The sequence below is a fragment of the Melospiza melodia genome, chromosome 1, assembly GCF_035770615.1.
Source record: "Melospiza melodia melodia isolate bMelMel2 chromosome 1, bMelMel2.pri, whole genome shotgun sequence".
NCBI lineage: Eukaryota > Metazoa > Chordata > Aves > Passeriformes > Passerellidae > Melospiza > Melospiza melodia.
The window spans coordinates 114,501,955-114,515,374 of record NC_086194.1 but is presented as its reverse complement, the minus strand read 5'-3'; the positions used below and the strand labels follow the sequence as shown (position 1 = coordinate 114,515,374).

Genomic DNA, 13,420 nt, shown 5'->3' with positions numbered 1-13,420 from the left:
TCAGCAGCAACCCCTGCCTGCCCTGGCAGCTGTGTGGGCTGAAGTGAGTCCCATGTGCTCACATTTTGTACCCCTCAGCCTAAAACCAGAATTCATGGAGGGTGTGCACGGGTAAGGAAGGGAATCATCGCCCACAGGGAACAGAAACAGAGAACGGCCACAGCTGGAAGGACCCGTAAGGATCATGGAGCCCAACTCCCAGCCCTGTGCAGGACAGCCCCAAGACGACATCATGTGCCTGAGAGCATTGCCCGAACGCTTCTTGAACTCTGTCAGGCTGGTGCTGTGACCACTTCCCTGGGGAGCCTGTTCCAGTGCCCAAACACCCTCTGGGTGAAGAACCATTTCCTAGTACCTAATATCCAACCTAAATGTGCCCTGACACAACTTCAGACCACTACCCACATGGCTCTGGCCCACTCCTGCTGACTTTCAGGCTCTAAGAGCCGTACCCTCACGGAATCAAAGAACTGTTAAGAGTTGGAAGGGGACATGTAATCCAACTCCTCTGCCAAGACAGGGTCAGCTACAGCAGGGGACACAGGTACTCGTGCAGGTGGGAGCCACAGGCAGGCCGATCCACCGTGCCAAACCCCGCTCGGCCCGCTCCAGCTCCCGTTCCCGGGCCTGGCCCACACGGGCGCCCTGCGGGCCCCGCCCGCCGCCGCACCCGGATGTACCGACCTCCCCCCAGCCCGGCACAGGCCGGCGCATGCGCACCGGGGGCCGCCGCCGCCCCTCACCCGCCGTGCGCCCCCCGCCCGCCCGGCCGGCCCTGCCGTGAGTTCGCCGCTGCCCCGCTCGCCCCCTGCCCGCCTCCCCCGGGAGGGAGCGCCGGCGCCCGCCCCCGCAGCCCGTGTGTAGGGCCGGGCCCGCCCGCTCGTCCCCGCCCCTCCGTCCCCCCTCCGCCCGTTGCCAAGAGTGTGTGTGGTGTGTCCGTGTGTGCGTGCGCCGGGGGGGGGCGGGAGGGACGGGTTGGGGGCGGCCATGCCGAGGGGGCGGCCCCCCGAGCCCGGCGGGGAGAGTGGCGAGGCCGGCGCCGAGGCAGGTAACGAGCGCGGCCGGGCTGGCGCGATCCGCGCCCGGGGGTGGCAGGCGAGAAGCCTCCGCGGGCTCCGCATATAGTCCCCGGATATGGGGGAGGAAGGCCGGGTCTATTGTGCGAGGGTACAGGCGAGAGGGCGGAGGGGAGGAGAGGAGAGCGGAGGGAGCCGGGCCCGGCCCTGCGCAGTGAGACCGGGCGGGCAGCGGCGGAGCGGGCCCGGGCGGCCTCCCCGCCGCCTCCCGCCGGGGCAGCGCGGCCGTGGCTGTGATGGCCGGCGGAGGAGCAGGGCTCCTCGGGCCTGGCCCTCCTCCTCCTCCTCCTCCTCTTCTTCCTCCTTCTCCTCCTTCTCCCTGCTGCCGCGGTGCGGGACCCGGAGGCGGAGGAAGAGCTCGGGCCAGCTTGCGGCGGGCAGGACGGGAAGGCTCCGGCTCCTTCCGCTCTCCCTCTCCTTCTTCTCCCGGCCAAATTAACGAGACTTTCGAATAAAGCGTGATAAACAAATAGGAAACGAGGTTCAACTCGCCCACCTTTCTGATTTGCAAGGACGACGTTATTTTTAAGTTTATTGTTATTTTCCTTTAAAAACACCTTTGCAGTCGTTTTCTATGTGAATATATGTTTAAAAATCCCCAAACCAAGCCGGTTTTCTCTCCCAACATGTATTAGTTTCATGCTTAAGTTTGAACATTTTTGATTGTATTTTATTGCCGTTGATGTCAGGGAGAGCGTTCAGGGCAGGATTGGTTTGATGGTTGGGGAGTTGATTTTTTTTTTTTTTTGGGTTTTATGGCTCTTTTGTGTTGTTCGCTCCTGCTGATGATACTGTGGTTATGTGAGCAATATCGAAATAAGGTCCACAAACAAAAAATGCTGTGATTCAGGTAGGCCTGAAATCCTCATAAGTGACTTTGCCTTAGCATGTAGCAGTAGGTGTTTAATTGAAAGATGTATTTTTAACAGATAGAATGGAAAGAGATTTCATAAAGCATTTTAATACCATACCTATTTCAGTAATGAAAAGTCATCCAGTTAATATTTTCAGTATGTATTTAGAATATTTTGTTTTCCTAATGTTTTCAGATGAGTTCTGGCTCTGCAATGGGAACGTGTAGGTGAGCCTTCTGTGGAATACTTTTCTGTAGAATTGAAACGTGCTGACAGGCAAAGAAAAAGCTGTGCTGTTACGTGAGAGTTGGGAAGTTGGGAAAGATTTTTTTCTACATTATGGAAAGCCAGATGGGCCACAGGTTCCTACCAGAAGTGGTGGGGGATTTTTTTATTTTTTTTTTGTTCTGTTGTGGCTGTTGATCTCAGTTTTTGATCACTAAGTAGTAAGGATATAAAGAAAGTCCCAAAGAACTTTTGGTGTTACTAGCTTTGGAGGTTGAGGTGGTTTTGTTTGTTTGTTTTATTATTTAAACTAAAGATCTCCTTAGTTCTCTGGTAGTTTTGAAAGGGTATGCATGTGTCATACATGTGGGAACTCCTATAGTAATGGCATGATGTGCAAATGAGAAAAGCATGAGAACTGAGAATTGAGACAAGCTGTCCAGGCAACTACAGCCTAGTAGCTGTATTCATTTTGCTTGTAGTTGGACCTTGATCTTGGACTGTTTCGATGGTAAGATGTGCATATGGCTGACAAGACTTAATGTGAGTTTCATCACATTCTCTGTTTTTCACATTTTCATTTATTTTAAAAGAAGTTTGCCAATTTATTAATGATATTTTTTTCATAGAGGTGGTTTGAATGCAGTTGAGAATTACAGGATCTGGGGCTGTCACAGGGATTGAGAGACATTTGCAAGGACTGGCCTAAATAAGCAAGTTTTGTGGATTCTGATGGGTTTGGTCCTTGAGATTTCAGCAGTTTGGGAGAGCAGTGAAGTCAATGTTGGCAAGCAGCACATTTTTTTCTGCACTTCTCTGTGACAAGAAAAGGTCATGAATGAGGAAGCTCTGGCTGAGCAGGACTGCATGAATCTGGGAAATTTATATTCACAGGACATTTGGCTGTTTGTCCTGTTCACATACAGGCTTTGAAAACTGGTTGTGCATTTCATGGCTTTCACTTTTACTAGAAGGAATTTTATTTAGGAAATAGGTGTTCACAAAAATAAGTTTCATATCTTTTACTTAGGCAATTGCATTGGTTTAGATTTTTTTGAAGTGTGGTCCTTGGAATTCCTACAGCCATGCTATGCTGTTGTCTTTCATGGAAATGTTGCTCTCTGTAGTTGTACAGTCTGTATGTTTATGGTAATTCTGCTTTGGGAGAAAATAAAGTGAATCAATAATGTTTTATGTAGCTTCCTTAGACAAACCACCATGCATGTCAAAGACTAGAACAAGTTCTTTGTTCTAGGAAAATGAAATGTGTTGGATAAGAAAAATGAACTCTAGGCAGCAGTAGTCAAAATAATATCTTGACCTCAATAGCTGATACATTAAAAGATCCTTTTCCTTTTTTGGTATTGCATTGTTTTCCCAAAACCATCTTGCATTTTTTTTTTTTTTTTTAACTCAGTTGAACAGCTCAACCTCTCTGGTGAAAACTGAGACATGCTAGGTAGTGTCTGAGCATAAGGAAACACTTCTTTACTGTGAGGGTGACTGAGCACAGGCAGTGGTTACACAAGGGAGTTGTGAGGTCTCCTTCCAAAGAGACCCTTTCTGGTTTTACCTGTGATGTTTGTCACTGACTAGCGGCAACGTGAAATGAGCAGTTTGGACTTTTGCTATCTGATCATTTTCAAATAGCAGGAAAGGAATGCTTTGAAGAGCAAAATGAAATATTTCAGGATGTACTGAAGCAGTTTTTCAGCCTAGAGTGTATGTCCTTTATTAAACCCAAGGGCTAGTTTGAAACAAGTCTGAACTTAGTTCCTTTATGAGTGCAGTTAAAACTTGAGTATTTCATGTCTTCAGAGGGCCTGAATTGTAACAGAACTCACACATGAAGAGTGATAAAATTATGTCATCTCTGTGTTTCCTAGCTTTGTCTATTTAATATTTAAGTCTGCCTCTGCAGAGCTGGCTGTATTTTGTTTGCTGCTGTCAGTCTTCTAGCAGCATTTTGGGTGTGAGCACATTGAATTAGGGGAAAAGCAATTTAGAGGCTTTGCACCCCAATTTTATATTATTGAAGAAAAATGAAATTTGAACACATCAGTTAAAACTTACCAAATTTTTGTTATATAGATTATTTTAGTAGTTTTGCATTAGGGTTTTATGTGGTGACCTGTGACTGACAAGAGAAGAATAGGTGAGTGATGTCGTGCAGGCAAGAATGACAAGGTTATGGTACAGCTTGTGTGGTGTGCTCTAAATCTCTTAAATAAAATAGGTATAGGTAATTTCTTTGGAAAAACGTGCAGAAGGAACAACTGCTCAAGCTTTTGCCTTAGGAAAACATTCATATTTAGGCTTTAATGGTGATACTCTGGTATCTCACTGTTCTGCAGTAAAAAAATCCCCATTTATGTACAAAGGAGCATGTTGGGTGATAAAGATGGTGAACTTGGATTACACTGGCGTCCTTTAATTCCACACTAGTTCCTCACTATACTTGAAATAATTTCCATGTCTTTTCCCAAGTAATCTATGCAGTTGAATAACTTGTGTTCTGTCCATGTGATAGCTTCAGTTCTTTTCTGTCCCTTGTACATAGCTTTCCACCAGTTGCAGAAATTTTACTTCCTATTGCATCTATGCTGATGCATTCATACTTTATTTATTCCCATGCATTAAGTGCTTCCAAATATAATTAAAATTTCTATTTGAGATCTCTCATGTCCCTCTTCTGATTTTTATTGCTGCAGTTGGATTATGTTCATTCTCCGGAAGAGGGAGGACCATGTAGTAAATCATTTAGTTCATTCAGAAGTTGCTGTTAGCAGAGTAGTGGCTGGCACAGGTAAAGGTCATGACTTCACACATGAGAAATCCAAATCATGTGGAAACAAACAGCTGAAAAATGGTAGCTTGGTACATTCAAATGCAGCTGTCAAAAAAAGTGTAACTCCTGTTTTGGAGCATTTAGCAATAAATATAGCAAGATTGACCTAAATGTCAAACAAAGCTATCAAAGTTGCTGAAGGAAATGCCAGATTTCAGTTGTCTGTGTAGGTTAGGATGATGTGGATGGTGTATCTGTGTGGTGGGTTGGCCTTGGCCAGCAATTAAGCACCCTCTAACCACTCACTCTGTCCTGCAGTAGGGTGAGAGAAAGAATGGGAATAGCAAAAGCAAGAAAAAGCTTGTAGATTAAGATAAAGGCAGTTGAGGAAATAAAGGGGGAAAGCTTAAAAAAAAAAAAAGGTAAACTCCCCCCCCAACCAGCCAAATTGCCAAGCAACAAAAAAGCCCAAGCAAGTGGTGCAAAGGTAAATGTTTGCCATCACTCTCAGAGGTGCAGTCTGGTGCTCAGTCTCTGAGCCAAGAACACTACCTTGGAAGAACTACCCCCAGTTTAATATTGCTGAGCATGATGGTTTAAGGCTTGGAATATCCCTTTGTGTTAGCTCGAGCCTTTCTCCCACCCTCAGCCTACCCACTGTGGGGGCAAAGTGAGAAACAGAGAAGGCCTTCATGCTGTGCAGCACTGTTCAGCAATAGCTTAAGCAGTGATGTTAGCAGCATTGTTTTAGTCACAAATTGAAGCACAGCACCATATGGGCTGATAGGAAGGAAGTTAACTCTATCCCAGCCAGACAAAGTGCAACCTACTTAGCATGTCAGTGGCTGTGATGGAACTGTGAATTTTGTGTCCTCAGAGTTAATTCAGCCTTCTCTGCAGCAGAGGTGCAGCAGTGTGGCTCTGCTCTGTCTGGACTCTGCTCCTGAGAGGAGTGCATCTACTTTATGTTGGCACATGCCAAGTGACTGGCCCCTGGATGTCCATCCCAGCAGTGTGTTCCAGATTAAGTGTTGACCAAAGCATAATAAAAATACCTTGTCTTATATGAGCAAATCTTGATTGATTTATGGATTTTTTTGAGAGTTGAGTCCTCCTCTCAAAGGAGGGAGGGAGTCCTCTTCCCATTAGGAGTCAGAAGGAATGCCTGCTGTTTTTGTTTAGGGTGCTGAGCTAGATTTAAACTAACCTATTGCTTTTATGATTGCAGAACTAAGCAAAATGTTTTAATGATTCATTATCATTTGTGTTCTATGAGTTCAAGTGTAGTATGAGGAAATGTCAGTATTGCCGTCCCTGTTTTGTTCCCTTGTCCTACCACTTTCTTTCCGCTCATAAATTAGTAAATAGGTTTTGATAGGGTCAGACCCTTTTGTCCCTAGGCTTGCTAGCTGCCGTTTAACATAAGTGACAAGTTTTCAGCCATGAATTTTACAAGCTTGAGTGTTTATTTGCAATGTCCTTTCAGTTGGATTGGAGGAGGTTATTAGAGATCTAATAAGGCTGCGCTGCGTTCACAGCTGAATGAGTCCATCTGCGCCTTGCAGAGAGGGCTGTGGGCTGCCATGAGGCACAGTGCTGCTTACATAAGGAGGGAATGGCTGGGAGTGCTCTAATTCTGTCTTCCTCCTTCCACATTGAGTTGTCATCAGTGGCTTCTAGCAGAGAGCACCTGCTTGCTGACTCAACTCCTGAGGTCAAGTGTTGGTGAAGGCTGTATCACAGCTGAATTCACCCAGAGTGATTATGGCTGCTCTGTGAGGGACGATAAATTCAGGAAAGACATTACAGGTTGTAACATTAGGAGTATTCAAGTAAGACTATGTTTAAACTGAAAGTTTGTTATCATTGATAGGTGCTTTGCAAATCAGATTCTTCTATTTTTGGGCACTTTGGAGAAACTAAGAATACAGGCAAAAATATGTTTGACAGTGTATGTTGACAAAGATGTGTTTGATGGTGCATAATGAGCTAAGTGCTCCCTCTTTATGTTAATTGTATTGATACTTGACTGTCTCTCCCAAGCTGTGAAGGAATAAGGTTGATTTATGCTGCAGCTAGACTAACATGCAAATTGAGAAAAAAAAGTAGAAAGTGACAGTAGCTTCTGCGCTGTTTCTATGCAGCTAATACTGATAAATACAAATGTTTGAAACTATCCTTCTGTTCAGCAAGGTTTATCATTTGTTGTAGTGTGCAGACCTGAAAGAATCACTTATTTTTCAGGAGGTTTGTTACTTGAATAGTTATTTTCTGTTTTCTCTCTCTGTGTTTGTTTATGGATATTAGTAAGAAGCTGCTCTCTAATAAGAGCATGTCAATTTTTTGTGTGATTGTGTTGGTGTTACTTAATCAGTTAATGTCTTCTTGAACTAAAACCTGAGACTTTTAATTCTGTGGTTTTGGCTTGATAGCATTCTGAATTGCATTAATTCTTTAAAAAAGCAGACTTGTGTTCTCATCTGCCAGATATACCTGACAATAAAAAGATTGCTTAATTTGTGTTTCTAATACTTATATTTACATATATCACAATATGACAACATAAGCATCATATTGGCTGTTAATGAGATTCTTGCTAATATGATAAATGATAAATGTGTCCATCAAATGTTGTGTCAGTTATGTCAGTATTTTGATTTTTTTCACTTGGGTACCCAGGGAATGTTTGGAATTGTTGCATTTTTCTTAATTGACGGATTTCTCAGTGGATTTAAAAATTACGTGGTTCATGCCCCACTGCTAGCTTCTTGAACTTGCTTTTGTCTGCATGTTTTTTTGGTATTCAAAAGTATTGGTCTTTAAGATAGGTTCAGTCTTTTGCAGCATTTGGCTTGTTTGATGATCCAAGCTGATGCACCATAAGCATTTTTTCCCTCTGATATAGGGAAAGATTATTTTATTGCTGATTTATCTGAAATACAGTAGGTTATTACTTTGACTTGTTATGAAAGAGGTATCAGTGTAAATAAAGTTTTCATTGGGATAGCAATTCTTCTAACAAAGAAATTGTGTCGAAGGGTTATTTCATTTTGAAATACTTTTTTTGATAACGTTGAAATGAAAACAGTCCTGAGTCTTACTTCATGAGGCTGAGACCTGCCTGAAAAGTCAAAATATGGCTCACTTGCTTGTTACTTCTTTAATTGACAGTGTCTTTCCTGTTTTTACTGTCCTCCTAATTCTAAACACAGTGTAACCGTTTAGGCCTTTCTGTTACCCAGTTGTTGGACTTCAGGAGAGATATTTTTCTGAATACTTTCCTTGTTAGTAGAAGAGTAATTATAAAGTCACTTCCTACATTTTTAATAAAAAGGAGCTGTTCAATTCTCTGAAATATCCAGTATTTAGTGGGTGATACAGGATAGGACTGTTTTAGTGACAATACAAAGGAAAAAAGACATTGTAGTCTCATCTCTCCCATAGGCTACTTCAGCCGTCGTGGTAATGAATAAATGAGTTCGTGTTTTAATTTAAACCTGTATTAGATAGCAGTCCTGCCCTTTAAGAAAAAGTGAAGCAATCGAACTTTCAGAATTGTTTAATGTCCAGACTGGACTGTTTTAGTGGGCATACTGGCTGTAACTACCTGGAACAGACTTCAGCCTGATCTCCCAGTAGCTGAGCCTTTGAAGACTTCTGGAGTCCAGCCTAAGTTGATTTGCTGTGCCTTGTCCTTAAGGATTTCTGCACTCAGAGTCTTCTGCCAAGAGAAGCTGGACTTTACAGTCCAGTTGGTGATTCTAGAGTCCAGTCCTAGATTAGACATCTAGATTCCCCAATGTCTTTCCTTTGCCTTTTAGCAGTATGAAAGATAGGACCAAAAAACCCTGCAAGATTTGGCTTTGGCAAGAGTTACAAAAATTTTCATTGAAAGAGTAGTGCTTAAAATGTTACAACTGTAAGCAGTCCATTTGCTATATGGATGCCTTCTGTTTCTTCTTCCGTGGGATCTGAGTGCCTCTGAGAAGGTGGAACAGCTTGGGGGCAGCTCAGGGTTTATGATCATCCATGAACTGGTCTTGAGAACTTTGTCACGCTTTGGCGTGGGATGTGATATGTTCAACTCCTCATTTTGCTAAGTTCAGGCTGTTTTTCTGTTCTTTTCTATGAAATATTTTAAGATTATGCATTTGTTGCCTCTTTGTGTTTATTTTAGCAGTGGTCATTCCTGTCTTTTTACAGAAAAGCTGAACGACTTTCAGCTGAACGACTGCATCAAGTGGTCTGATTTTGTAGAATTACAGTAATCAAATTCTGCTGAAATATTACAAGATACTTAATTTTTTGTTCTATAGTTAAACTCCTTTTTAAATTGCAGAAGAAAATTCACAGCCTGTAGATTAATCAGAATTGGTCAATACAGATATGATACGCATTTGAATAAAAATGGTACATAGGTATATTATTAACCCAAGACCAATACCACTTGGCAGTATTATTCAGAATCTAGTGAGCATGTTGGGATTTTGCTTCAAAGTGTAGAGAATTTAGCACCTTTGATGATGTCACTGTTACATTTTTGCTACTTCAATTGCTTCCACATTGTTTTTGCGAATTGCCCAGTGCCTTTGATCTCAAGAGTGAATGTTTAAAGATAATAATCTCTTTGGTTGAAGGAGAAGGTTTGAAGGCCTTTGGAAAGTCATGGATTGGATCATTTTTCAGTTGTCAGTTTAAAGTGAGAGGTCAGGCCTACGTGGGATTGAACAATTACTCCTTTTTCCAGAGGAAGGGAAAGCCTTGTGCATTATGTTTTCACATAGCCCAAGTATAGATGTAGGTTTTTCTTTCTCTTCTCTTGTGATGCCATTATTTACAGAAACTGATTTTGTGTCCTTTTTTCTAATCAGGCATATTTATCACAAGATTGCTTGAAGGTTTGTGTCTTGTAATTAAAGCGATGGTTTTCAACTTTTGAAGAAATGCAGCCATTTCAGGGTTGTTATTGATAGTGTCTGCATACTATGAATTTATAGTCTATTAAAGGGTGCAGTAAGTGTAAGTTTAAACATGATAAAGATAAGTGATGTTTGCATCATTCTCTTACAGAGAAATATTTGATAACTAAACTTTGCAAAACAAAATTTAATTGGGTCACTTAGTCCAGGAATGGGAAGTGCAAGTCCCTAGGGCATTGGTTTTTGTTGTGATTTCTTGCCCAGATAAATTGTGCTGAAATGTTTCCTACAGCTTCCTCAACTACAAGCTTTTAAAGTTTGTTTATGAGAATTTTAGTAAGGAAAAAAAAAAGATCAGGACATAAGGTATTGATATTTTCTTTCCCCTTGTAAATGTTGTGGTGAATGAGAGAGGACTTTGAAGTGGGTGCAGTAGAGTGGAAATACTATATGAACTATATAATCTCCAATTTCCTCTGAGGAAATGTAAACAGGATGCTGTAAACTTCTGCTTGTGTTGTTACTTCCTATGCCTAGTTCTTACATACATGAAGAAAAGTACTGACTTAAAGAGAAACATCAGAAACCTTGCATGTCTAGATAATAAAATAAATATTATTTTCTTTTTATGTTGTGTTGTTGATGCAGTTTTAGTTGTGGTAGTTTGAAACTGAATTCTGTAGATTTTTTCCCCTTTCATGACTCTAACCTGCAGTACAGCCCTCCTGCCAGTTGCTTTTCTTAAAATTTTTCTTAAATAAAGATAACTTTCTTAGTAATACAGTATCTTCTGAAATGTAAAATGTGTTTAACTTCCTCAGATTAATATTTTCCTTTTATCATAAAGTATTTATAGGATTGACTTCACTCGTTTGAGCAGGAGGATGTAGAAGCTTGCAACTTGGTGTATCAAAAGTTACATGACTGTAGGAGTTCAGAAGAAAACTGTATGGGCTTAGACTGGGTCTGTTTAAAGAAAAATTCATCTCTTTCCATTGATTGAATATGTATACACTTAGACTTGCAGTTTATTGCATCTCTCTCAACTGCTTGAAACATTGGTGTTGGGTTTACAATTCTAAAGGTTTTAAAATAGGTTCTAATAAATTTTTTGTAATGCCAGAAGAAGAAATAAAATATTTTTCTTAGGGAAGGAGCGAGCAAGAGAAGGGAGGGCACAAAATCTCTGTAGTCAGAACTGCTGACTATGTAGTTTTAAAAACTTTTTTAGAAACCTGTGATGTAATACTATTAAAAGTAACCCCTGGCAGTCCCTTACTCGTACCTAGTGTTTTTTGCAAGGTTTCATTTTGTTTCAGACTTGATGGGTGTTTGTGAAGCACAGAAAGAATTTATTTCAAATTACTGGGGATAGGTGATTATTTATGTCTGTAGTGACTGGCAGTTTGAGGTATGGATATATTTGGTTGTGTCAATGGAAGCAGTGATATTTCAGCCTGAGATCTTCAGGATTACTTGAAGTTACACTGTTGGATAAGTCAAAAATCTTAGAGGAATTGAAATAGTTTCTACTTTAAATGATTCTGTTTTTTTTTTCCATAAATTGTAAGTAGATAAAATGTGACTTCATACAAATGTTTTATTGCTTGTTTTATAGATGATGTTCTGACACCAACTGCAGAGAACGGTAATTTTCCCTACCAAGTACCCAACTTCCATAAGTGTGAGATTTGTTTGCTGTCTTTTCCAAGAGAGACCCAGTTCCAGCGCCATATGAGGGATCATGAGCAAAATGACAAGGTATGAGTTGTGCTAGATACAACCAGTGTACATTGATATTTTCATATACTGTCAAGTGAAGCTAACACAAGGTGTCTTTTCCATTTCTTTTCAGTCACACCACTAATAATTATTACTTGGGGACCTCAGAGTTTTGTGACATATCTCTTTTATGTTTTCTCATGTTTCCTTTGAGATAGGACCTTCCTTTGATGCCCTTTAATTGGATTGTTGTTTCCAGATCAGCAGTTTTTAATTTTAGCCATTTTCTTTGATTTCTAAAATACCCAGGTGGATGACAAAATGTATGAGTTTTTTTCAATAGAGTTTGCAAAGTGATTCTGCACATTAACAATAAAAGGAAAATAATGCTTATATTTATTAACAGGATCCTACTTGTAAACTAATTTAGTATGTATGTATTAATCAGTGGATTAATGTCATCACTTTAGCTGCTTACAAATCAAATTTGGGAAAGAATGAGAAGAATACCAATATATGATTAAGACTGGACTGGCTTTTTAAATGAAGCTTTTGCCACAAGTTGCATCTGTAATATGAAGCTTTTATTTCCCTTGCTTTCTTGTTCACATAGCTAAAACGACTGACATTCGTTTTATAATGAAAATAATTCTGTTACTTTTTGAGGTAGCCCTAAATATAGATTAATTTTCACAAAAGGTAGCATAATAATGGATATAATTCACATATACAAAAACAACTTACACAAGTTTCAGTGTTGTAAAATTGATAAGGTTAAGCCCATGCTATTGCACACTTACGCCTTTACATCCAAAAGTGAAAGGGCTCTTAAAGAATAGAAAGCTGGTTTTGCAGATACCAAGTGAGGAGCAGTCAGGCCTAGTATAAACCAAGTGTTTTGCTGCTTTGATTATTAGTTTTACTTCAGGAGATTTCATGAAACCTCAGAATATGCTGAGTTGAAAGGACCCAGAAGGATTATCATGACCAACCCCTGGTGCTGTGCAGGACTCCTGATGCCAGGAGTCACACCATGTGCCTGAGACCATTGTCTAAATCCTCCTTGAACTCTGACAGGCTGGTGCTGTGACCACTTCCCTGGGGAGCCTGTTCCAGTGTCCAGCCACCCTCTGGGTGAATCATGATCACAGTTAAAATAGGAGAATGTGTTTCTGACTCCTGCTCATTGCTCTCTCTTACGAACTTCACTCTTTTCAGACAGTCTCAGTTTTGAGTCTCTGGTTTCCTTAGTTCCCCTTCTTTCTTTTCCCTTTGTGCTCTTACAATGCTGTATGTGCATTTTCTGTAATGAGATGTAAAGAAGAGAATTGATCTTGGTATTATTAAGCATCATTATCCTATGTAGGTACTTGAATTGTTATTTTTTAATGTTTAACGTTTTGATTTGTATGGTTATATGTGTCACTCAGGGTATATGTAGCCTATGGGAAGACTGAATTTTGTCTTTATTTTTTGTGATTTTATAAACAGCCTCACCGGTGTGACCAGTGTCCGATGTCATTTAATGTTGAATTCAACTTGACCCTGCACAAATGTACTCACAATGGCGAAGATCCTACATGTCCTGTGTGCAACAAGAAGTTCTCCAGAGTAGCCAGTCTGAAAGCACATATAATGCTACATGAGAAAGAGGAGGTAATTCATTAAAGTTTATAACTTAATTTTGAAAAGACGGTTGTATTTAATTCCTTACCTGTATGCTTTAGGTTTTGTGTAAATTTAGATTTTGAATAAATTATTTTGCTCTGAAGAAATATAAAACTTTACGTGGGGAGTCTGTTTTAATATTAGTTATAGAAATTAATATCCTGATTA

At 40.7% G+C, this 13,420-nt stretch overlaps 1 protein-coding gene across 7 annotated transcripts in view; it reads left to right on the top strand.

The window, feature by feature from the left end:
- The first annotated feature begins 734 nt into the window (after nucleotides 1-734).
- The window catches only part of ZNF236 (zinc finger protein 236), a 74,493-nt gene continuing 61,807 nt past the window's right edge, over nucleotides 735-13,420 (top strand). The window contains exons 1-3 of one of the 7 annotated variants that reach the window (XM_063165101.1): nucleotides 735-780; nucleotides 11,481-11,623; nucleotides 13,076-13,240. In XM_063165101.1, the coding sequence (XP_063021171.1) occupies nucleotides 11,597-11,623; nucleotides 13,076-13,240 (192 nt within the window). In that variant the 5' untranslated portion in view covers nucleotides 735-780; nucleotides 11,481-11,596. Of the gene's footprint in view, nucleotides 781-1,003; nucleotides 1,049-1,442; nucleotides 1,558-1,595; nucleotides 1,927-11,480; nucleotides 11,624-13,075; nucleotides 13,241-13,420 lie in introns of those variants that run through there. The other 6 variants (XM_063165080.1, XM_063165119.1, XM_063165118.1 and 3 more) reach the window with 6 other exon arrangements.